General features: G+C 35.6%; 2 protein-coding genes and 1 long non-coding RNA gene across 11 annotated transcripts in view; 1 reads left to right on the top strand and 2 right to left on the bottom strand.

Annotated features, from left to right (window-relative positions):
• Positions 1–27,145, bottom strand: part of Ca-beta (Calcium channel protein beta subunit) — a 47,809-nt gene that overhangs the window by 14,292 nt on the left and 6,372 nt on the right. Inside the window, exon 2 of one of the 9 annotated variants that reach the window (XM_089701503.1) lies at positions 7,618–7,728. The exons of the other annotated variants lie outside the window; for them this stretch is intronic. Coding sequence (XP_089557629.1) covers positions 7,618–7,638 — 21 coding nt within the window. The 5' untranslated portion in view covers positions 7,639–7,728. The remainder of the gene's footprint in view (positions 1–7,617; positions 7,729–27,145) is intronic. 9 annotated transcript variants of the gene reach the window in all.
• Positions 37–598, bottom strand: LOC149490158 (uncharacterized). The gene is made up of 2 exons (XR_016316417.1): positions 486–598; positions 37–271 (listed from the first exon to the last, which is right to left on the bottom strand). It is a non-coding gene; the product is annotated as an uncharacterized LOC149490158 (long non-coding RNA).
• On the top strand, positions 562–6,981 carry LOC149490157 (uncharacterized). The gene is made up of 2 exons (XM_089701450.1): positions 562–1,048; positions 4,976–6,981. The coding sequence occupies exons 1-2, from the start codon at positions 1,038–1,040 to the stop codon at positions 6,645–6,647; spliced, it is 1,683 nt and encodes a 560-aa protein (XP_089557576.1). The 5' UTR covers positions 562–1,037; the 3' UTR covers positions 6,648–6,981.

Raw genomic sequence — 27,145 nt, 5'->3', positions numbered from 1 at the left:
ATTTATGTAGAACCACTTTAATGTACTTACATACTAACAACCGTACAAATAAAAACTTGCTTATTCAAACCTTATGCAATGCATAGATATGATAAGAATAAATAAAGAATAAGGATGTCATAATTTCTTACAAATAAATTTGGAATAACGTCGATGTAACTATGCTCACGCTATGCAATAGGCGCGGAGCGGCAACGTAGCAATTCATTCATAAAATTATGAAAAACATTGAAATTGTCTACGGTTAAACCTTGGTGCTGTCATTTTGACGCTCGTTTGACTTTGTCGAATTTGTTGTGAAGTTTCATCATAACTATACGATGTTCTGTTTATTTATTTTTTAAATATGTATTTATTTGAAATAATTTAAGTATATCATTAAATATGCAAGCAAATGAAAGAGAACGCTATCCAATATCCGGAGAACAGAAGATAAACCCACCTTGAGATAGAGAATTGCCAAATAACTGGTACTCAAAACATACAACTCCAGGCTTAGAAGATTTATATTTTCAACGAAAGTTTATATTATTGTGATAAGTTTATAAATAAGTGTTTTATGTATGTTATGTACTGTATATACACGCCTTAACCATTAGAGGATGCATGGGGCCACCCAAGAAGGACTTGCACCTGTTAGCAATTGCGACATCGCGCACACCTGCGATTCCTGAGAGTGTTGCGGCAATCATCGCCACCGCGACGCTGTAGCTGCTCCGCCGTGGACGACGAGCACTCTTTGTTCCAACATTGAACGGGAGGGACGTAGTTTAAGTTAGGAATAATTTATAATGTAATTTTTTTACAATAAATTATTAATAAGTAAATTTCGGTTTTTTTTGCGCCTTCGCGGGTCGGTCAATATAATTGGCGCAGTCTTGTGGATAATCCTTGAGAGCCGTCTCTCGGAACGCGAAACTACAAGCATCGAGTATCGCTATTCCATCGGAGGGACGACGACGGGGATCCAGAACCTACACCGTTGGCCGCCGCAACGCGAAGGGTATCCAAACATTGATACTGCAGGAAAGGCCGAAATGAAAATCCTGTAAGTACACTAATTCTCTTAGTGTCTTGCCACTCCTAGATTGTAAGTTTTCCTAGATTACCCATTCACGGGAACCGAGGAACTGTAGTGCGTAGGCTTAAAATATATTAATTCATCGAGAATTAATTGTAGAATTTTACAAAATCAATTTGTAAAATTCAAATATATAGATATTAGGTTGATAAAAGATTAATAAATTTAAATATCAATTAATTACGAATTGATTAATTTTCGAATTTTACTAATTAATTCATTTTATAATTCAAATATATTAGGTAAAGATTATTAATTTTTTATATTAGTTTAACGAAGTAAATAAATTTAATATATTTTATATAGGTAATACAGATATTTAAAATGTCAGATTTGGATAAAATTTTTAATGCGCTTAGGCTTTTGCCAGAATTTGATGGTAATGTTAACGTTTTAACAAGATTTATACATTTAAGTGACCAATTAGCTGAGGAATTCATAGATAAAGATCCCGGAAATACTTTAAAAACTGCCGCGTTATGCAATGGTATTTTAAATAAAGTTACTGGGCCCGCAGCCCGAGTTATTAATGCAAATGGTATACCTACTACTTGGCACGGTATTAGAAGCGTATTAGTTAATAACTTTTCTGACCATAGAGATGAGACCGCCCTTTATAACGATTTAGCCTTATTAACGCAAGGTCGTAGCTCTCCTCAAGAGTTCTATGAAAAATGTCAGCATCTTTTTAGTACCATAATGACGTATATAGCATTACATGAAACAGTTGTTACTACTCGTGAGGCAAAAAGGGACCTGTATCAAAAATTAACACTACAGGCTTTCCTACGTGGTTTAAGAGATCCGTTAGGCTCACGCATACGTTGCATGCGCCCCGCAACCATTGAAAAGGCATTAGAATACGTTAATGAAGAACAAAGCACTTTATACCTTCAACAACGTAATGAAACTTTGGATAAAAAACCCCACGTACCTTTTAGAATGCCATACTCGCATGAACCGTTTTATAGACATAATGATTTTAGTGAAATACATTCGTTTAGACCGCAATTTAAGCCATCAAATTTTATTCAACCATACGGACCGGCACGTCCTACTCATACTATGCAAATTTTCCGCGCTGCACCCCCTAACTATAACCCGCAGAGCAATACGTTCAGATTACAGCCTAAACATCCCGCGCAACCGAAACCGCATCCTATGAGTGGCGTTAGCCATTACGTGACAAAGACTTTACCACCGACACCTTTTGCACGCGCTCATGATTGGTCAAAATTTGGCAATCCACCCCCGAGTAATTATTTTAAGACTAGGGAGATGAATCATAATGAATATATAGATGACGAAGATTATTACTGTACCGATTTATATCCTTATGAAGATGACTATTATAATTATGAATATTACTGTACGGAATATGAACCTTATGTACATTACGAACGGACAGACGCACCTGAAAATTTTGTTGAAACGTGTGATGTACGTTCAGAACACGATCAGGATTTTCCGAATCCACCAAAAATTAGAAAAACCAAAATAGAATTAAATCTACACACGCAACGTCAACTTCCTTATATTCAAATTCATAATCCTCCACTTAAATTGTTAATTGATACTGGAGCTAACCAATCTTTTCTTAGCCCCGATGCAGTACAGAGATATTTTCCTGACGTTACTCTTAATTATGACCCCTTTGAAGTAAGTAATGTCCATGCTGTAACACGTAATAATTATTCTATAACATTACCTAGTTTTCCTGAATTTAATGACCCTGACGATATCACATTTTTCGTTTATAAATTTCACAATTATTTCGACGGCTTAATAGGTTCAGATTTGTTAGATAAATGGGAAGCATCAATAAATTATAAAACTAAAACTTTAAATACTTGCAATGCTACGAATCGGTTATTAGTATATGACTCACGGAACGCTAATCTTTATGAGGACGTCATACCCGCAGGAAGTAGTAAATTAGTTAGACTACCTGTAGATGTTGAGAATGGAGACGCTATTATACCGGAACAAATTATATGTAATTGTCATATTTCTGAATGTTTAACGAAGGCGAAAAGCAATCGCGCTATCGTCGAAATTTCTAATCCAACCCGTAATGACGTAATTTTTTCAATGGATCGACCGGTATGTGCCGAGGTTTATAATAACGAGTACACGCGCACCAAACGTTCGTCCGACCGTGTGAAACAGGTATTATCTCGCTTGCGTACTGATCACTTAAATAATGAGGAACGTTTAAATTTAGAGTCATTATGTTCAGAATATGCGGATGTATTTTATATAGAAGGCGAAAACTTAACATTTACGAATAAAATTAAGCATTCTATTAGAACTAAGGATGAAATACCGGTTTATACGAAAAGTTATCGCTATCCATTTATTCATAGGCAGGAAGTACAGAATCAGATAAGTAAGATGTTAGAACAGGGTATTATTAGACCATCAGATTCAGCATGGAGCTCTCCTATTTGGGTGGTACCTAAAAAGGCAGATGCATCCGGCAAAGTTAAATGGCGTTTAGTTGTTGATTTTAGAAAGTTAAATGAGAAAACTTTGGATGACAAATATCCGATTCCTAATATCACAGATGTCTTACATAAATTGGGTAACTGTCAATACTTCACAACGCTAGATTTAGCAAGTGGGTTTTATCAAGTAGAAATGAACCCGGCTGATATTCCAAAAACTGCTTTTAGTGTAGAACATGGTCATTTTGAATTCTTAAGAATGCCCATGGGTCTAAAGAATAGTCCATCTACTTTTCAAAGAGTAATGGATAATGTACTGAGAGATTTGCAAAATTCTATTTGTCTAGTTTACCTAGATGATATAATAGTGTTTAGCACTTCTTTACAGGAGCATATCGTTAATCTTGGAAAAGTGTTTCAGAGATTGCGTGAATCCAACTTTAAAATACAGATGGATAAATCAGAATTTCTTAAACTCGAAACTGCGTATCTAGGTCACATTATTAGCAAAGATGGGATAAAGCCTAACCCAGATAAGATATCTGCCATCCAAAAGTATCCTCTTCCGAAAACTCCAACCGACATTAAACGATTTCTAGGTCTATTAGGTTATTATAGGAAATTCATACCAGATTTCGCTAAAATCACGAAACCCATGACACAATGCTTAAAAAAAGGTTCAAAGATAACATTTTCTAAAGATTACATTGAATGTTTCAATAGGTGTAAAACATTATTAATGAATGATCCAATTCTTCAGTATCCTGATTTCAATAAAGAATTTATTCTTACAACTGACGCGTCGAATCTAGCTATCGGTGCTGTACTCTCTCAAGGCCCCGTTGGTTCCGATAAACCAATTGCGTACGCTTCACGTACACTTAATAGTAGCGAAATTAATTATAGTACGATTGAAAAGGAGCTACTAGCAATTGTCTGGGCAACGAAATATTTCCGCCCTTATCTTTTTGGTCGAAAGTTTAAAATTATGACTGATCATAGGCCCCTTCAATGGGTCATGAATTTAAAGGAACCTAATTCCCGTCTCACACGTTGGAGGCTCAAACTTAGCGAATACGATTACACCGTAATTTATAAGCAGGGAAAACAAAATTGTAACGCCGATGCTTTATCGCGAATTCAAATTAATAATGAGGAAACAGATTCTTTAGCGGTTAATCCAACAGAGACAAAACCTTCATTAATAAAAAGAAGTTCAGATACAATTAGTGGTCATTCCAATTCAATTAAGATTACTGCACATTCGAAATCAGATACTCTTAAAGCAAATTCCGACACCGTCACAGTTCATACTGACGCGAAGAACCCAATTCTAGATATCCCTATAACAGATGTACCGGCTGATTTACCTATTCATATCTATACTAAGAAGAAATATGGCGCTGTTGCTAAATTTAGGCTTAAGAGGGTACCTAAATTGTTACAGAATCCTTCCTCTGATCCTGTGCCTGATTCAAGCGGAGGATCCCACCCTGAGTAGCTTGGATGATGGACCCGGTATACTACCATTTAATATTGGAACTGCAAGAATTGTCACTCATTATCATTCATTTTTGCAAATTATTAATTTAAAAGATATTCGCGATAGTATAACCATAGTAAAGGATCAATTAAATTCATTAACACCTAATTTGCACGATAGATTATTTTCGCTATATAATTCACATATCGAACACTTACATTATAAGATTATTAAATTATCAAATCAGTTAGAAACTTTTGAACCCAATCGCAAAAAGAGAGGTCTCATAGATGGTTTAGGTTCAGTAATAAAAAGTATTTCTGGTAACCTAGACTATACGGATGCAATTAAATATGATACCGCAATTAAATTATTACAAAATAATGAAAATAGATTGGTCACAGAAATGAATAATCATATAAGCCTCAGTAAAGATTGGATAAACCAGCAATCTGACATTTTAAACAACTTAATTAAAAATCAGGAAAAAATTGAAATAGCTATAAATGATTTAAAGGAAAATAATTTAAACATTACTATATACATCGATTTAATTCAACGCGTAGCAATTTTATCAGATAACATTGATGATATATCTGAGGAATTACATAGATTAGAAAATTTATTAGGTTTTATTCGTGCGAAAAGTACGCATCATCTTATGTTCAATTCAAATTCACTAAAAGAAATGTTAAATAAGTTAAACAAATTTTATGGCAAAGATCAAATCCCTCAAGTTAATTATAGAGAATATTTTGATTTAGTTAAACTAGGCTATTATTATAGTAATAGAAATATAGTTATAGTTTTTATGTTCCCGGTTGTCCTTCCTGCTACCTTTGAATTATTTAAATTATCCATAGTTCCTAATAAAGATAGTAAAGTCCTAATTCCACCCTATCCTTTTGTGGCAATTCACGACGAGGATTTTATGTACATGGAGGCAGAATGCCCGAAGTCTGGCCTAGGGTATCTATGTGAGGACAAGCTGAACCATCATCGATCCAAAAATGACTGCGTGTATCACCTTATTACCACGCAACGAGTCGTCGCATCTTGTCTCTTCACGCCTGTGGAGCTCGGAGCACCCGCACTAGAAAAATTAGACGACGCCCACTACGTCATCAGTTTCCCCAAGCCATCAAAAATTCACCTATCATGCTCGCAAGATCAATATGACGTCATTAAAGGAAGCTACTTAGCCACAATACCCAAAAACTGCATTCTTCAAACGGAGGCTTTCAAGATAGTCAATAGAGAAGACCATATCAAAGGACAGATAATGAAAATTGCAAACCTGCCAGATTCCAGCCAATATAATACAGATGAAGAAGTTCTGAAGTTGAATTCGATAAATTTGGATAAATTACACGCTAGTAACAGAGCTATATCAATGGAAATGCCTATCAGTACTAACAACGGATACGAGATTCTCTATATGCAGCCTTCCATCATACCGATATATGTTATATTAATAACGAGTGCAGTTGCCCTAGTGACATGGTACGTCGTACGGAGAGTGCGTACATCAAAACCAAAAACTACGAGTGTTCATGGTAATCAAAAAGAAGAAATAGAACATCAATCGGCGGAGTGTGAAATTTCAGCGATATTAACGAGCCTTGCCCGCCAATAATCGCTGAACTTCAGGAGGGAGGTGTTATGTACTGTATATACACGCCTTAACCATTAGAGGATGCATGGGGCCACCCAAGAAGGACTTGCACCTGTTAGCAATTGCGACATCGCGCACACCTGCGATTCCTGAGAGTGTTGCGGCAATCATCGCCACCGCGACGCTGTAGCTGCTCCGCCGTGGACGACGAGCACTCTTTGTTCCAACATTGAACGGGAGGGACGTAGTTTAAGTTAGGAATAATTTATAATGTAATTTTTTTACAATAAATTATTAATAAGTAAATTTCGGTTTTTTTTGCGCCTTCGCGGGTCGGTCAATATAATTTGTATGTATGGTTTGGCGCATGTCGTAAATAAATAAATCATTATAAATATCAAAAGGGCTTTTCATAATTTCGTATATTTTGACATTTCATACAAAATTTTCCATTTCAATAGGTACGTAATGAAATTATTAATTTGCTCAACTTTTTCTACTTCTCGTATTACTCTCATTGCTATTATCTCAAATTTAGATTGAAAATTGGTTCTAAAACTTGTAAAACACAGCACAATGTACTAAAAGATACGTTATAACTCAGTTATGTCAGACTTATACTAGGGTGGTAGCCGGAATAAGGACGAAATAGCATTAGTATGAATACTTATTACGAAGTTATACTAGGTTTGATTTATTACGTGTTTATTTGTATGATTTTTCCTTATTCTTAGTTTATTCTTTTCATAAAATGTTATAACTCGTTTATTTGTACGGCTGAGTATGTTTTTCATAACATTTAAACAAAGACATTGCATTTGTTTATAAAATACACAGATAGGACATAGGTTAAATACACAATTTTCAGTACCTAGCTCACATTCCCTGAAAACCTTATTCATACATAAAATAGCACATTAGGTAATATATAAAAATTGGAAGAAATATCATGCCGTCAATAGACAATAAAAGCAAAAAATTAAAATCTTACCAGCGGTTTATATTTTTTCATTTGAGTTGCGCGAGCCGTGCCCACTGCATGCAACGCACAAGACAAAACAAATCAGACACATGCCCATTGTAATAATGCACAAATAAATATCTGTAAATAATAGCATTAAATAAAAAACATTGGTCAAAGTCAACATGCATTTAGGCGCAATTCGTTTTGTATTGAATTCAAAAATTTGAAATTAGAACTTGTACTAATCAATTAGAAATAGTATTTTTTTTTATACGCCATGCACAAAGGAATTTGATAGGACTGGGACAAAATTGATTTTTTTTGACAAAAGTGTAAGCGATGGACAGCATAGAATTATAAAATAAAATGACAATGAGATCTATAATTACATTTATCTACAGATTGTGATGTACTGATTAGCTCTACAAAAGTGATAAGGCAGAATAAATAATAAAGCAACTACCGACACATACTTATAATTAATATGGATAATACTATACCTAAAGAGCTTATTTATGACAAATAGGTTCTAAAGTAAATGCGAGTTTATCTAATACATTATTATTTTAGTATGTACATACCCTTCGAAATCGTTCGTAAAATTAGATACACTCTTAACTTTTTCACTATTTTTTTTTAATATTATGAAATCGGCAATATTTCAAAACTTCATTTATTATCAAACAAATATCAAATTTTCATTTTATTTTATTTGTGAATTGAAAAGAAAAACATTCCAAATATTTTGAAATAAAAAAAAAACTGAAATTCCCGCCAAAACAAACGTCACGCTTTTATTTTTATTTGTCGAAAGTTTTATCATCTATTCAGCCAGCGTGAATCGATCACATAATAAGAGGTTTGTTGGTCAGGGTTTGGTTGGCGGCAGACGGGCGGCGATCGAAGCGATGACGTCATTTTATATGTTCACCCCTATGCATACTACATGGTATTTTGGATATTATTCTGGTAGAACGACGACGACGTTGCGTATTGTATTAGGAAGAAGTTCATAAATGCGCTGTTTATTAGTATTAAGGAATGTTATGTAAATTATATTTAAGTATGCTTAGATAGCTCGGTGTTTTCATTAAATTTCAGTTACATTATTGCTAAAATGGTACCTATTTAGTATTATTGTGATTGTCATATTATCAGCGAGGTGTTTAATTTCCAGATTTAGAGAACCCGCACCATAGACTACATCATTTTTATACAGCTGTGGTATCTCTCATATTCTTCAGTCTTCTCAAAACATTTTATCTTGAGAATCTATTTAAGTAAGTATTGTATTATATTATTTTAAGTATTGTATATATTAGTATTATATTAGTAAGTATTGTAGTAGTATTGTAGCATATAAGTATTGTATAAATTGTTTTTCATTATGTACGTGTGAGGCTATGTGTCATTAAATAAACGTTTTTTCTTTCTTTCTATTTCCACAGAAGATTCTATATCTATGGGAACGTTTCTCTTGTATAAAATCACCGATTGATCGATCCCTTGATCTAATTTAAGAAATTGCGCATAATTTCACAATGTATCTACTAATTTCGTCTTTGTTATTATTCCTGTTATCCATTGAAGTAAATATATTTATGACAACACATCACATTGTTATTTCATTAACATTAACAATGGAGCAATGGTGCTCTAGTGAATTTAGAGATGACGCATTGAATTCTTAAAGAAAAATATCAGAATCCGGGTTTGAAAATTATGCTGCAAATTTTCGCAAATTTCGTCATTCTCAAGGGAATCAAAACCCTCCCGTGAACACAGAGTCTTGATATTTGGTGACCACGTCTTATATCTATACTATCTATACTAATATTATAAAGAGGAAAAGTTTGTAAGTATGTATGTATGTATGTATGGTTTTCACGCATAAACTACTGGACCGATTTCAAAAATTCTTTCACCATTAGAAAGCTGCATCTTTACTGAGCAACATAGGCTATATTGCATTTTCAAAAAAATTAGAGATCCTTACCAAAAATGCAATAATGTAACCCTAGGTGTAAAAAAATCCTCAATAAAATTTCTGTCATCGCGTGCGCTGCGGAATCTATTGAAGATAGAACAAAAAAATGTTCTACGGTATTATAGAATGGATCAATATCTACAAGAAAGTCCGCGATACCATATGTCCATCTTCAGTAGTTATGTTACTACAACAATTTTTTTACGTTTTCAAAGTAAATAGAAGTGCCGACAGTAATCAAACCATGTTATCCATACACATATATTAATCCTTATCCCATTAAATGATGTTTTATTATAGACTGTTTCAATACCAGCAAAATACTTTTTAAATGAAAAGAATTGGATATTCCATTCAAAAGATATAACGAATTTTTAAAAGTGTCAATCTACAGAAAATAGTAGGTATACTGTTCGTGCAGGCCGTAGTGCGGGGGTCACGGAGGAATTCTACCAATATGCGTCTTGACGGAACACAGTGGGGTTTTGGTCGGTAGGAATCCGACATAACCCACGGCCCCTCCCCCGGAGGACGTGGGTATCTATGAAAGATTTCCCCACTAAAACAAAAAAAAATAGGCCGTAGTGCGGGACGGGGTAAAGGTGATTTTCATGTGATTAAAAATTAAACCTTAGACGTAGACTTCACTGTAACGATATCGCTATCTATGCGGGTGAAACCGCAGGGCATTGCTAGTCACAGATAAAGGAAATTTTTTGAAGTTACAACTTACAATTACAATATAGGTAACAAAAATGTGTATGTTCTCGCACTTGGATGGTTTTATTTTTAAATATTACATAATTAATTCTAATTTCTTCCTATGTCTGTAGTTATAATTTTTCATATCATCATCATCATCATCATCAGCTCGTTCCCAGTTCCCACTGCTCGAACACGGGCCTCTTATACCTATGGAGATGTTTTATATAATTTATTCATTCGTAACCTGTATTAATTTTGCATGATTCAAAATATTATATACTATTATAGTACACTATAATAATGAATGTAATGAATATGACAATGGAATTTTTATTCTATGATTGTACACGGTATATTAAGAAGAGCTGGAACGTCAACACATTTACACATTGCACATGTTAGGCCGGGAGATACTGACACAAAATTTCGGGTCATTTGTAACAGGATGGCGGTCTAGAGGGGTCTTAGTACGCAATGACAAAAATAAAAATGATGGTCAGAACGCTGGTACCGGCGGACTAGTCGCGTGGGCGTTAGTCACACTCGTCGGATAAATAGCGAAAGTCCAACGATTTGTAACACAAAAATTTTAGAATTTACCGATAGCCCTTAAAAAAGATGTAGGTAGGCGGTAGTGTCATGCCATACAGTTACGATGTGACTTACAGTCCGCCATACCGACGTGAATGCGTTGATTTAAAAAAAAACAATTCAACCATTTGTACCGGGCTCACTTTTGCACAGGTAACCATCGTCGTGCAGCCATTTACTAAAATCACCATGCCATACTTTTCGGACGATTCCAAATGGTCGCCATACCGCGGAAAATCTGCAAATTTTTGAATTTTTTTTTCTCGCCAAACGATTTGTACCACATTTTTTTTTCAACAACTCCTGAATGATTATAAATAGAAGTGTGATAATGCCATACCTGTGGGAGGTGGCGAATGTGTATAAGATTTTTTTCTTATTGTAAGATTTTATTCGTAGTTTGAACGATTTGTAGCAGTATGGCACTAATTTTTCCCTCTATTAAAAGTATGGCAAATATAATAATGGTCACGTTGCATCATATACTTTCCAAAAATGCCGTACTGGTACAAATCGCCAATTCTTTTCATTATTTTTTTACGTCTTGGCTTAAGTCTTACAATCATCCGCCCCATGTTTGCAATCTGCGATATTTTTTTCTAGGTAGAATTGTATACAAACATACAGAATATAATGATCCCATACTGTAAAAAATTATTTTACGTATTGTACAGTCGTATTTTTGAAACGTGACGAATAAATTAATTTTCAAGTATGGCAGCACTTTTTCCCCCTACTAGAAGTATGGCAAATATAATAATGGTCACATTTTATCAAATACTCTCCAAAAATCCAAATGCAATACTGGTACAAATTGTTTGGCGAAAAAAAATTTTTTTTGCAGATTTTCGGCGGTATGGTGGCCATTTGGAATCGTCCGAAAAGTATGGCATGGCGATTTTCGTAAATGTCTGCACGATGATGATTACCTGTGCAAAAGTTAGCCTGGTACAAATGTTTGAATTGTTTTTTTTTTTAATCAACGCATCGCGTCGGTATGGGGGGCTGTAAGTTACACCGGAAAAGTATGGCATGACACTACCGCCTACATCTTTTTTATGGGCTATCGGTGAATTCTAAAATTTTTGTGTTACAAATCGTTTGACTTTCGCTATTTATCCGACGAGTTCGACTAACGCCCACGCGACTAGTCCGCCGGTACCAGCGTTCTGAGTTCTGACCATCATTTTTCTTTTAGTCATTGCGTAATAAGACCTCTGTAGAACCGCCATTCTGTTACAAATGACCCGAAATTTTGTGTCAGTATCTCCCGGCCTATGTATGTGTCATATTTTGCAATTGTTTATAAATACAGGGTGATGTAATTGGTGTAGTACGAATATCTAAAAATCTATGAAGAATTTTGTGATACAGTAAATGGAAGAATTATAGACTATTTTGCAGTATTTAATAAAATCATTTAATTTTTTGTTCATTTTCATTAGAAATGTCAATTTTTCTCACCAAGGTGGAAATTTGGATGATAAGGATCTTGTTAGAAAAATATAAATTTTGACTAAAATTTTTTTTTCAAAAATCAAATTACTAATTAATAATCAGAGTTATCACATTATTAAAAAAAATAAGCCAAACTATACACAATTTTTACCTACTTGATGCAATCCTCAAAGATCATGGACATAGTGTATTGCGCCTTCCACCATACCATCCAGAACTCAACCCAATAGAGTTACTATGGGGCATAATTAAAGGGAAAGTAGCATCACAAAATGTGAACTTTAACTTGAAAACTGTGGAAGAATTATTTAGAAAGGAAGCAAATGCTATTAGTCTGGATATGTTTAGTGACGTTTGGAGAAAGACGCGAGAACATGAGGAAAAATATATTCAATTAGAACCAAAAGTAGATAATTACACTGACTCATTTATAATAACATCCGACAACGAAACATCGAGTTCTTCGAGCGATGAAAGTTACAGTGAAGTAGAAGATTACGATTATGATTAAATAGATTCTTTTTCTTCTCTAGGTATAGATACTGCTTTCTGAATTGGTGGTAAATGTTAAAACTGTTAAACTTTTATGACGATTCAAAAGTGCTTCTAGAAGAAGTCTAATTGTATAAATGTTTGAGTTTGAGTTTAAAACCAATAGTGTGAAAATTATACAATAAACATGTAACACATATTTGTTAGCGCGTATTGGTAGGTATTACGTTCTTACTACAAATATAATATTTCTTAGATATCTTTACTCGACCAAAGTCAGGAATTTAATTATTATTTGATAATTGAATGATTATTAATCCTTTTATCCAATTGATTATTATTAGAATAAATAATTAACTTCATCAATTGATTTACTTTTAAATTATAATTTTACAGGTAAATTATGAGAGCTTTCATAAGTAATTATATTTGCATATATATATATATATGGGTGATTATACAAAAATGGGGTAACTCGATGTCATCAGCCAATTTAAACAAATTCTTATTATATTTTATTCAAATAACAATCTATTTTAAAACAATGAAGCGTCCTTTATTTGGTCACTCAATTTCAATTCTTTGTTTAAAATACAAATGAATAAAAATAATAAATTAATACCTCAAACGTCAGTACTTTGGCATGTCACAACTCCGAAAACCAACAATCAAGTGACTATCGTTTAAACATTATCATCGATTTAAGAAAACTTACTAATTCACTACAATCTTTGATGTACATAGTATAATATACTACAACTTTCATAACGCAATGTTTTCCATTTTATTTAAAAAATAAAATTAAACTTTGTCATCGTTTTCACTAGTCAGTCCGTTGTGTGTTTTTTAAATTCGAAATTCTCGCTAAATATCACCAAGTCGAGGTCAAATCCCTGTCTAAGTATTAATGTTGGTAATGAAGTTACTTGTGCATCGCATATTTTGACGGCCGTCATAACTGTACCAGCGCTAGGGTTGTGTTTGTCCTCTAAAATCTTGCTGCGCCAGTCAACATTTCAGTCCTATGGTGAGTCGTTATTTTATTGTTAATCCGATTTTTATTTTCATTTATAAATGGTTAACTATGATTTGTAAAAATATAGTTTGTTGATATTAGAAATTAGGCAAAAAAACCTAATTTGTGATTATAACCTCATATTAAGTCCCTTTTCATCAATCCGCTGGCATCAGTCCTTTGTCAGATATCGCGCCAGAGGACTGACGGGGCCCCATAGTACTGATGACTCTATCATTTTTGAGAACTTTTATCTTGATTGCTATTGGTATAAGCATTTCTATATTATATTTCAGTTAAAAACATCATGCGCCACGCTAAAAGAAACTGAATTTGACTAGGGAAGAAACATTTAAAAAAGAGTAGCAAAGAAAAGAGCTATTGAAACAAACTACTAATAATTTTATTAAAAAGATCTTATTTTCTTTTAATTATTGATTTTGATGCTTTCAGGGCATAGCTTTTTATATTTATCAGATAAATACGTATACGTATAATACTGTGAAGTAAAATTACCTCAAAATAACATAAAAGTTAATTAATATACTTAATAACATTATAAAAATGTCAAGGGGCTCTTATGAAAACTCAGATGAGACTTTCATTCGAGCCTTTGGTTTTTAATTTTATAATAATTAGTACTTTTAACATAAATATTGGTAGATTTTTAGGGCTCCGAACCTCAAAAGGAAAAAACAGAACCCTTATAGGATCACTTTGTTGTCCGTTTGTCTGTTAAGACGTTTTTTTGGAACGCGTGGAGGTATCAATCTGAAATTTATATTGGATACTCAAGATTAAGAACCCTTGGGGCTGTAAAAAAATCAAACTTATAACGCAACGCAATCAAAAGATACCTACATCCGTTAATACTGCAAATTTCCACAAAATTCAATATTCGCAAGGGAATAAAAAAACACACAGGATGCTTGCCGTGTATATAGTCTACTATAGTTTACTTCTACTCGGTAAATAGCAACGTCTTATAACACAGATAAAGGAAAAATTGCTAAAAGTGTAAATTTTAAGTTACAAACATAATAAACAATAGGTTTGTTAGGAGTCCAACTCGCACTTGGCCGTTTTTTTGTTTCTATTGTTTGTGAATTACTTAAAATATCAAGTAAAACTAATTCAAAGTAGTAAAAGTTAAGTAAGAGAGTAAGAATATTCACGTTGCGTTAAATGTCCGAAGGCTGTTTTAAAAATTGAGACATTGTTTTTCCCAGTATCACATATTATTAATTATCATTTTTAAACATGTTAAGTACGTAAAAGACATGTGCCATTATTAAAACTGAGAGATTTGTAGTAATTTTCATTGAATTTCTTTAAGAATATTACAAGTTATAGTTTTTTATCAGTACCATGTTAGCCTCGTCAGTCCCCTGGAGGCCAAATCCAGAAAATTTAAAATATCTCACAATCTATTTAAAAAAGTGGCTGGCCCGATTTGGAACAATATATTCATTAGATTAGCTATCATATACACCCTAATTTGTAACAATCTCATATAAAAAATATAGTAAACAAAATATCCTCAAAAGTTACCCCATTTTTGTATAATGACCCATATATATAATGAAACTAGAGTCGCATTTATTTTTGAACATACTGTAAGTGAAATTGCATAAGTGTGAGTACTGTGAACATGCCAGCTTTCCCTAATTGACCGATATAGGTTATCGATACAATTCCCTCAGTTGTGGGAAAGTATACAGGTGTCCTGGATTTGGTGTACTTACTATGATCAATAGATAGTTTTTCAGACACTGATTATAACCTACATACATTTTAACACTCACGTCGTAAAAAATATGTGTGTAATTTTCTAAAACACTCACGTCGTAAAAAATATGTTATTTTCTAAAATTTGTGGTAATCCCAACTAAACCCTGTACTGCTGTTAAATTTAAGGCGTGCCATTTCTTTTTAAAATGCTTTTATTACGTTCAACTGTACGTTTGTTTGTAACCGACCTCTTTAGACTCGATTTTAACCCATTTTAAATGGACGGATTTAATGTAAACTCTGTACACTTATCAAGTCATCAAGGATTGGTGACAATACAATAATTTCATGGGCGTGTTTTTTTAGTTCTCTTTACTATATTCATTACTCAATTTAACCTTTTATTTTCCTACAACATACAGGATTCCATATTCAATTAATCTGAATTTACATTGGAACCAAGTATAGGGACCAAGAAAAAGATGGCACCCTTTACCCCCAACTTTAACAGGTTCTGTATTTTGCATCCTGTAAAAGCATCAGGCCTGCAAGGCAATGGAATTTTATAAAATACATATAACAATATTCTCATAAAATAAAGCCCTGAACACCTTTAAGGTACCGTGAGGTTCGTTATTGTCATAAGCAAACATGTGGGCGAAGGTTTGGCGGATCTTAGACCATAATTGATATTTTTACGAAATTTCAGCAATATAATTCAAACATCTACAATCGATATTACATCGCTCAATAGACAGATGACAACCAAATAAACGTTTTTCATGATACATCAGTCTTCTAAATATATGTATAGAGACCATTACCGTTCAGACCAGACATAAATTTATATGACTCTGTTCTACTTAAATGTACAGCTTTTAAAATATTCATTTTCAAGCAACCAAGTCTATTTCATACATTGTCAAATTATGCAGCTTGCCTAAATTTAACTCAGAACTGAAGTGAATTCATAACAACCTCAACGGAGTTGAAATTTACAAATTTTAATTACACAGTTGCAGAGTTGAATTTTGTGAACAATAATAGCACGTTATATTTATAGATATGACTTTCTGGAACTTTTGATAACAATGTTTAATACCTATAAGGTGAAAATAATATATAGGGGGTTCGTTAATTTTGGGTAACATAGATATCCGCTGAGAACTTTCGTCAATTATTCAGGACGTCAAAGATGTTTACGATATTGCTTATTAATGAGAGGTTGCTATAGGAAATAAAACATGGTAACTATACCATAACCAGTTAAATTATTGTTGGGCTATTCTTTCAGTAAAATGATATAACCTATTTCAAAATTGTAGGAGGATTTGTCTAAGAGGGTTTTTACATCTCACGTTAGGAACGAGAACTACCATCAGGTTAAACAAATGTCGGTCAATGGTGATAGTAAACCAATGCCCAGAAGTAAACTGATGGTTTAGAATATTTGTTAAGAATATGATATACTAGCTGCGCCCCGAGGTTTCACCCGCGTGGCTCCACTCCTGTTGGTCTTAGCGTGATTATATATTATAGCCTATAGCCTTCCTCGATAAATGGGCTATCTAACACCGAAAGAGATTTGTTTAAGATATAGATTTTAGGAAGCTTTTCTCGTCTTTTTTCTCATCGTTATTATTCCTATTTTATTGTTTTTTGTCGAATCAAATGCTTACTTCCATCTTGCTTTTAGAAGGTATTTTATTTTTTTATTCGCGATGACATAAGGAATTCCTTTAGCATTTTTAGTCTATCTAATGAGATAATCATAAGAATTTGTTTGGGACTAGCACATGAGACTAGGATATGATACTAATCATGAACAAAAATATATCCAGGTACGTAAAGCTGGCGATGAAAAATTAGCGAAATTAAAAAAAAACAACACCAGAATTTGTTGCTTATTTGTTGCTAATTAGTTGCTATAATGACGATTTTGTTGCTCAACCCTTTCGCTGAAAATCAGCAACAGTTCTAGCTTAACGTTAAGGTAGCGTGCAGAAATCGGAAAAAGGGATGGATCGTTCCAAAAATGCAGATGAATTTGTTGCTAATTTGTTGCTGCATAAAAACAGTGAAAATTTTAAATTTTTTTCATTGGCGCCAAAAATAACACTGGCCATGTCAACTTAATTGTCGATTTTCGGTAGTGAAACATAAAAAAAAATTTGTTGCTCCTCACATCATTCACAAGCAAAGTGTACAGAGCCAGCAACAAAATAGAAACCGGAAGTAGAGTTAATTTTGAAACCGGTTTGCTAGAAAATCGTCCACGCCAGCTTAACTGTCGATTTTCGGTAGTGAAACATAAAAAAAAAATTTGTTGCTCCTCACATCGTTCACCGGCACAGTGTACAGAGCCAGCAACAAAATAGAAACCGGAAGTAGAGTTAATTTTGAAACCGGTTTGCTAGAAAATCGTCCAAGCCAGCTTAACTGTCGATTTTCGGTAGTGAAACATAAAAAAAAAATTTGTTGCTCCTCACATCGTTCACCGGCACAGTGAACAGAGCCAGCAACAAAATAGAAACCGGAAGTAGAGTTAATTTTGAAACCGGTTTGCTAGAAAATCGTCCACGCCAGCTTAACTGTCGATTTTCGGTAGTGAAACATAAAAAAAAAATTTGTTGCTCCTCACATCGTTCACCGGCACAGTATACAGAGCCAGCAACAAAATAGAAACCGGAAGTAGAGTTAATTTTTAAACCGGTTTGCTAGAAAATCGTCCACGCCAGCTTAACTGTCGATTTTCGGTAGTGAAACATAAAAAAAAATTTGTTGCTCCTCACATCGTTCACCGGCACAGTGTACAGAGCCAGCAACAAAATAGAAACCGGAAGTAGAGTTAATTTTGAAACCGGTTTGCTAGAAAATCGTCCACGCCAGCTTAACTGTCGATTTTCGGTAGTGAAACATAAAAAAAAATTTGTTGCTCCTCACATCGTTCACCGGCACAGTGTACAGAGCCAGCAACAAAATAGAAACCGGAAGTAGAGTTAATTTTGAAACCGGTTTGCTAGAAAATCGTCCACGCCAGCTTAACTGTCGATTTTCGGTAGTGAAACATAAAAAAAAATTTGTTGCTCCTCACATCGTTCACCGGCACAGTGTACAGAGCCAGCAACAAAATAGAAACCGGAGGTAGAGTTAATTTTGAAACCGGTTTGCTAGATAATCGTCCACGCCAGCTTAACTGTCGATTTTCGGTAGTGAAACATAAAAAAAAAATTTGTTGCTCCTCACATCGTTCACCGGCACAGTGTACAGAGCCAGCAACAAAATAGAAACCGGAAGTAGAGTTAATTTTTAAACCGGTTTGCTAGAAAATCGTCCACGCCAGCTTAACTGTCGATTTTCGGTAGTGAAACATAAAAAAAAAATTTGTTGCTCCTCACATCGTTCACCGGCACAGTGTACAGAGCCAGCAACAAAATAGAAACCGGAGGTAGAGTTAATTTTGAAACCGGTTTGCTAGAAAATCGTCCACGCCAGCTTAACTGTCGATTTTCGGTAGTGAAACATAAAAAAAAATTTGTTGCTCCTCACATCGTTCACCGGCACAGTGTACAGAGCCAGCAACAAAATAGAAACCGGAGGTAGAGTTAATTTTGAAACCGGTTTGCTAGAAAATCGTCCACGCCAGCTTAACTGTCGATTTTCGGTAGTGAAACATAAAAAAAAATTTGTTGCTCCTCACATCGTTCACCGGCACAGTGTACAGAGCCAGCAACAAAATAGAAACCGGAGGTAGAGTTAATTTTGAAACCGGTTTGCTAGATAATCGTCCACGCCAGCTTAACTGTCGATTTTCGGTAGTGAAACATAAAAAAAAAATTTGTTGCTCCTCACATAGTTCACCGGCACAGTGTACAGAGCCAGCAACAAAATAGAAACCGGAAGTAGAGTTAATTTTTAAACCGGTTTGCTAGAAAATCGTCCACGCCAGCTTAACTGTCGATTTTCGGTAGTGAAACATAAAAAAAAAATTTGTTGCTCCTCACATCGTTCACCGGCACAGTGTACAGAGCCAGCAACAAAATAGAAACCGGAGGTAGAGTTAATTTTGAAACCGGTTTGCTAGAAAATCGTCCACGCCAGCTTAACTGTCGATTTTCGGTAGTGAAACATAAAAAAAAAATTTGTTGCTCCTCACATCGTTCACCGGCACAGTGTACAGAGCCAGCAACAAAATAGAAACCGGAAGTAGAGTTAATTTTTAAACCGGTTTGCTAGAAAATCGTCCACGCCAGCTTAACTGTCGATTTTCGGTAGTGAAACATAAAAAAAAAATTTGTTGCTCCTCACATCGTTCACCGGCACAGTGTACAGAGCCAGCAACAAAATAGAAACCGGAAGTAGAGTTAATTTTTAAACCGGTTTGCTAGAAAATCGTCCACGCCAACTTAACTGTCGATTTTCGGTAGTGAAACATAAAAAAAAATTTGTTGCTCCTCACATCGTTCACCGGCACAGTGTACAGAGCCAGCAACAAAATAGAAACCGGAGGTAGAGTTAATTTTGAAACCGGTTTGCTAGAAAATCGTCCACGCCAGCTTAACTGTCGATTTTCGGTAGTGAAACTTAAAAAAAAAAAATTTGTTGCTCCTCACATCGTTCACCGGCACAGTGTTCAGAGCCAGCAACAAAATAGAAACCGGAAGTAGAGTTAATTTTGAAACCGGTTTGCTAGAAAATCGTCCACGCCAGCTTAACTGTCGATTTTTTGTAGTGAAACATAAAAAAAAATTTGTTGCTCCTCACATCGTTCACCGGCACAGTGTACAGAGCCAGCAACAAAATAGAAACCGGAAGTAGAGTTAATTTTGAAACCGGTTTGCTAGAAAATCGTCCAAGCCAGCTTAACTGTCGATTTTCGGTAGTGAAACATAAAAAAAAAATTTGTTGCTCCTCACATCGTTCACCGGCACAGTGTACAGAGCCAGCAACAAAATAGAAACCGGAAGTAGAGTTAATTTTGAAACCGGTTTGCTAGAAAATCGTCCACGCCAGCTTAACTGTCGATTTTCGGTAGTGAAACATAAAAAAAAAATTTGTTGCTCCTGACATCGTTCACCGGCACAGTGTACAGAGCCAGCAACAAAATAGAAACCGGAAGTAAAGTTAATTTTGAAACCGGTTTGCTAGAAAATCGTCCACGCCAGCTTAACTGTCGATTTTCGGTAGTGAAACATAAAAAAAAAATTTGTTGCTCCTCACATCGTTCACCGGCACAGTGTATAGAGCCAGCAACAAAATAGAAACCGGAAGTAGAGTTAATTTTGAAACCGGTTTGCTAGAAAATCGTCCACGCCAGCTTAACTGTCGATTTTCGGTAGTGAAACATAAAAAAAAAATTTGTTGCTCCTCACATCGTTCACCGGCACAGTGTACAGAGCCAGCAACAAAATAGAAACCGGAAGTAGAGTTAATTTTGAAACCGGTTTGCTAGAAAATCGTCCACGCCAGCTTAACTGTCGATTTTCGGTAGTGAAACATAAAAAAAAATTTGTTGCTCCTCACATCGTTCACCGGCACAGTGTACAGAGCCAGCAACAAAATAGAAACCGGAAGTAGAGTTAATTTTGAAACCGGTTTGCTAGAAAATCGTCCACGCCAGCTTAACTGTCGATTTTCGGTAGTGAAACATAAAAAAAAATTTGTTGCTCCTCACATCGTTCACCGGCACAGTGTACAGAGCCAGCAACAAAATAGAAACCGGAAGTAGAGTTAATTTTGAAACCGGTTTGCTAGAAAATCGTCCACGCCAGCTTAACTGTCGATTTTCGGTAGTGAAACATAAAAAAAAATTTGTTGCTCCTCACATCGTTCACCGGCACAGTGTACAGAGCCAGCAACAAAATAGAAACCGGAGGTAGAGTTAATTTTGAAACCGGTTTGCTAGATAATCGTCCACGCCAGCTTAACTGTCGATTTTCGGTAGTGAAACATAAAAAAAAAATTTGTTGCTCCTCACATCGTTCACCGGCACAGTGTACAGAGCCAGCAACAAAATAGAAACCGGAAGTAGAGTTAATTTTTAAACCGGTTTGCTAGAAAATCGTCCACGCCAGCTTAACTGTCGATTTTCGGTAGTGAAACATAAAAAAAAAATTTGTTGCTCCTCACATCGTTCACCGGCACAGTGTACAGAGCCAGCAACAAAATAGAAACCGGAGGTAGAGTTAATTTTGAAACCGGTTTGCTAGAAAATCGTCCACGCCAGCTTAACTGTCGATTTTCGGTAGTGAAACATAAAAAAAAATTTGTTGCTCCTCACATCGTTCACCGGCACAGTGTACAGAGCCAGCAACAAAATAGAAACCGGAGGTAGAGTTAATTTTGAAACCGGTTTGCTAGAAAATCGTCCACGCCAGCTTAACTGTCGATTTTCGGTAGTGAAACATAAAAAAAAATTTGTTGCTCCTCACATCGTTCACCGGCACAGTGTACAGAGCCAGCAACAAAATAGAAACCGGAGGTAGAGTTAATTTTGAAACCGGTTTGCTAGATAATCGTCCACGCCAGCTTAACTGTCGATTTTCGGTAGTGAAACATAAAAAAAAAATTTGTTGCTCCTCACATAGTTCACCGGCACAGTGTACAGAGCCAGCAACAAAATAGAAACCGGAAGTAGAGTTAATTTTTAAACCGGTTTGCTAGAAAATCGTCCACGCCAGCTTAACTGTCGATTTTCGGTAGTGAAACATAAAAAAAAAATTTGTTGCTCCTCACATCGTTCACCGGCACAGTGTACAGAGCCAGCAACAAAATAGAAACCGGAGGTAGAGTTAATTTTGAAACCGGTTTGCTAGAAAATCGTCCACGCCAGCTTAACTGTCGATTTTCGGTAGTGAAACATAAAAAAAAAATTTGTTGCTCCTCACATCGTTCACCGGCACAGTGTACAGAGCCAGCAACAAAATAGAAACCGGAAGTAGAGTTAATTTTTAAACCGGTTTGCTAGAAAATCGTCCACGCCAGCTTAACTGTCGATTTTCGGTAGTGAAACATAAAAAAAAAATTTGTTGCTCCTCACATCGTTCACCGGCACAGTGTACAGAGCCAGCAACAAAATAGAAACCGGAAGTAGAGTTAATTTTTAAACCGGTTTGCTAGAAAATCGTCCACGCCAACTTAACTGTCGATTTTCGGTAGTGAAACATAAAAAAAAATTTGTTGCTCCTCACATCGTTCACCGGCACAGTGTACAGAGCCAGCAACAAAATAGAAACCGGAGGTAGAGTTAATTTTGAAACCGGTTTGCTAGAAAATCGTCCACGCCAGCTTAACTGTCGATTTTCGGTAGTGAAACTTAAAAAAAAAAAATTTGTTGCTCCTCACATCGTTCACCGGCACAGTGTTCAGAGCCAGCAACAAAATAGAAACCGGAAGTAGAGTTAATTTTGAAACCGGTTTGCTAGAAAATCGTCCACGCCAGCTTAACTGTCGATTTTTTGTAGTGAAACATAAAAAAAAATTTGTTGCTCCTCACATCGTTCACCGGCACAGTGTACAGAGCCAGCAACAAAATAGAAACCGGAAGTAGAGTTAATTTTGAAACCGGTTTGCTAGAAAATCGTCCAAGCCAGCTTAACTGTCGATTTTCGGTAGTGAAACATAAAAAAAAAATTTGTTGCTCCTCACATCGTTCACCGGCACAGTGTACAGAGCCAGCAACAAAATAGAAACCGGAAGTAGAGTTAATTTTGAAACCGGTTTGCTAGAAAATCGTCCACGCCAGCTTAACTGTCGATTTTCGGTAGTGAAACATAAAAAAAAAATTTGTTGCTCCTGACATCGTTCACCGGCACAGTGTACAGAGCCAGCAACAAAATAGAAACCGGAAGTAAAGTTAATTTTGAAACCGGTTTGCTAGAAAATCGTCCACGCCAGCTTAACTGTCGATTTTCGGTAGTGAAACATAAAAAAAAAATTTGTTGCTCCTCACATCGTTCACCGGCACAGTGTATAGAGCCAGCAACAAAATAGAAACCGGAAGTAGAGTTAATTTTGAAACCGGTTTGCTAGAAAATCGTCCACGCCAGCTTAACTGTCGATTTTCGGTAGTGAAACATAAAAAAAAAATTTGTTGCTCCTCACATCGTTCACCGGCACAGTGTACAGAGCCAGCAACAAAATAGAAACCGGAAGTAGAGTTAATTTTGAAACCGGTTTGCTAGAAAATCGTCCACGCCAGCTTAACTGTCGATTTTCGGTAGTCAAACATAAAAAAAAAATTTGTTGCTCCTCACATCGTTCACCGGCACGGTGTACAGAGCCAGCAACAAAATAGAAACCGGAAGTAGAGTTAATTTTGAAACCGGTTTGCTAGAAAATCGTCCACGCCAGCTTAATTGTCGATTTTCGGTAGTGAAACATAAAAAAAAATTGTTGCTCCTCACATCGTTCACTGGCACAGTGTACAGAGCCAGCAACAAAATAGAAACCGGAAGTAGAGTTAATTTTGAAACCGGTTTGCTAGAAAATCGTCCACGCCAGCAGTAAATAATATTTATTTTATTTTATTGCATCAAATTCCTTTAACAACTGTTTATACTAAAAATACGTGAGAAAATCTAAGGTGCCCGTTTTTCTTGCAAAGAAGTGTTTACGTGCTTGAGGAGACGATAACACAATAATTATTCTTATTAATCTTCATGTACTTTGGTACACTCACCACTTCACCGTCCGAGGGTACTACAATGACAATATTATTTTGTACGCAAAACCGCGAAAGCACTTATATATGTATTATAATATTGTCTAAGAGCGCTTGTTCAATTTAACTATTTTGTTGCTGGCTCTGTACACTGTGCCGGTGAACGATGTGAGGAGCAACAAATTTTTTTTTTATGTTTCACTACCGAAAATCGACAGTTAAGCTGGCGTGGACGATTTTCTAGCAAACCGGTTTCAAAATTAACTCTACTTCCGGTTTCTATTTTGTTGCTGGCTCTGTACACTGTGCCGGTGAACGATGTGAGGAGCAACAAATTTTTTTTTTATGTTTCACTACCGAAAATCGACAGTTAAGCTGGCGTGGACGATTTTCTAGCAAACCGGTTTAAAAATTAACTCTACTTCCGGTTTCTATTTTGTTGCTGGCTCTGTACACTGTGCCGGTGAACAATGTGAGGAGCAACAAATTTTTTTTTTATGTTTCACTACCGAAAATCGACAGTTAAGCTGGCGTGGACGATTTTCTAGCAAACCGGTTTCAAAATTAACTCTACCTCCGGTTTCTATTTTGTTGCTGGCTCTGTACACTGTGCCGGTGAACGATGTGAGGAGCAACAAATTTTTTTTTTATGTTTCACTACCGAAAATCGACAGTTAAGCTGGCGTGGACGATTTTCTAGCAAACCGGTTTAAAAATTAACTCTACTTCCGGTTTCTATTTTGTTGCTGGCTCTGTACACTGTGCCGGTGAACGATGTGAGGAGCAACAAATTTTTTTTTTATGTTTCACTACCGAAAATCGACAGTTAAGCTGGCGTGGACGATTTTCTAGCAAACCGGTTTCAAAATTAACTCTACTTCCGGTTTCTATTTTGTTGCTGGCTCTGTACACTGTGCCGGTGAATGATGTGAGGAGCAACAAATTTTTTTTTTAAGTTTCACTACCGAAAATCGACAGTTAAGCTGGCGTGGACGATTTTCTAGCAAACCGGTTTAAAAATTAACTCTACTTCCGGTTTCTATTTTGTTGCTGGCTCTGTACACTGTGCCGGTGAACGATGTGAGGAGCAACAAATTTTTTTTTTATGTTTCACTACCGAAAATCGACAGTTAAGCTGGCGTGGACGATTTTCTAGCAAACCGGTTTAAAAATTAACTCTACTTCCGGTTTCTATTTTGTTGCTGGCTCTGTACACTGTGCCGGTGAACGATGTGAGGAGCAACAAATTTTTTTTTTATGTTTCACTACCGAAAATCGACAGTTAAGCTGGCGTGGACGATTTTCTAGCAAACCGGTTTCAAAATTAACTCTACTTCCGGTTTCTATTTTGTTGCTGGCTCTGTTCACTGTGCCGGTGAACGATGTGAGGAGCAACAAATTTTTTTTTTATGTTTCACTACCGAAAATCGACAGTTAAGCTGGCTTGGACGATTTTCTAGCAAACCGGTTTCAAAATTAACTCTACTTCCGGTTTCTATTTTGTTGCTGGCTCTGTACACTGTGCCGGTGAACGATGTGAGGAGCAACAAATTTTTTTTTTATGTTTCACTACCGAAAATCGACAGTTAAGCTGGCGTGGACGATTTTCTAGCAAACCGGTTTCAAAATTAACTCTACTTCCGGTTTCTATTTTGTTGCTGGCTCTGTTCACTGTGCCGGTGAACGATGTGAGGAGCAACAATTTTTTTTTTTAAGTTTCACTACCGAAAATCGGCAGTTAAGCTGGCGTGGACGATTTTCTAGCAAACCGGTTTCAAAATTAACTCTACTTCCGGTTTCTATTTTGTTGCTGGCTCTGTACACTTTGCCAGTGAACGATGTGAGGAGCAACAAATTTATTTTTATGTTTCACTACCGAAAATCGACAATTAAGTTGACATGGCCAGTGTTATTTTTGGCGCCAATGAAAAAAATTTAAAATTTTCACTGTTTTTATGCAGCAACAAATTAGCAACAAATTCATCTTCATTTTTGGAACGATCCATCCCTTTTTCCGATTTCTGCACGCTACCTTAACGTTAAGCTAGAACTGTTGCTGATTTTCAGCGAACGGGTTGAGCAACAAAATCATCATTATAGCAACTAATTAGCAACAAATAAGCAACAAATTCTGGTGTTGTTTTTTTTTAATTTCGCTAATTTTTCATCGCCAGCTTTACGTACCTAATATATCCTGAATAATAAAAGGAATCTTGTAGAAACTGGTGCTTTTGTTCAGTCCAGTGATTATTATAATGTTCTCAATCGATGCCTATAGTGCAATAATTTGCCGTGAGTCAGTATAATACTACCACGATGATAATTTCGTGTAGATTTTGTGGAGATTTATAATTATATGTATAGTCCCATATTTTCGGCAATATAATTTATGTATATTAGTATTCGGACTGTAAATGAAGCCTCATTTGAGAACTTCTTGGCAAAGAAGTAGCCTGAAACTTTTGATTAATACTCCTGATGTAGTGCTTTCATCTGTAGTTTAGCCAAGAACATTCAAGAACGTATACACGCTTTATTTACCCCTACAATGCGACTGTACGTCGATAATGTCTCGTTTATTTTCATCATCACCTATTGAGTCCTTAACAACATTTGTGTGAGTAAGTCTTTCCTTATGACCCAGTTCTTTACCCTCCGTTTCATTTGGACCAAAATAATCAGGAATGTTACTCCTGTTTACTCCCTGTATTCCGATGCTATTATTCATCAGTTCCCCGCAGCGGTCATAAACGTCTATCAGCTAAGATATTACTGCGTCCTGATTACAGACATGTTGATGAATTGATAAAAACCAGACTATTTCAAAGGAACGTGCATTGGCGCTATTACAAGGGTATCCCATTTCCGTACTTTTACTGCATGATCAATAACAGAATGTTGCCTTTTTATTTAT

This window comes from Colias philodice, chromosome 2, assembly GCF_061535455.1.
Source record: "Colias philodice isolate Cphi_HAF_F1 chromosome 2, ilColPhil1 Martin Lab GWU primary, whole genome shotgun sequence".
In the NCBI taxonomy this organism is placed as follows: domain Eukaryota; kingdom Metazoa; phylum Arthropoda; class Insecta; order Lepidoptera; family Pieridae; genus Colias; species Colias philodice.
Note: the sequence above shows the minus strand (reverse complement) of the source record. Positions and strands in the feature narration are given on the sequence as shown.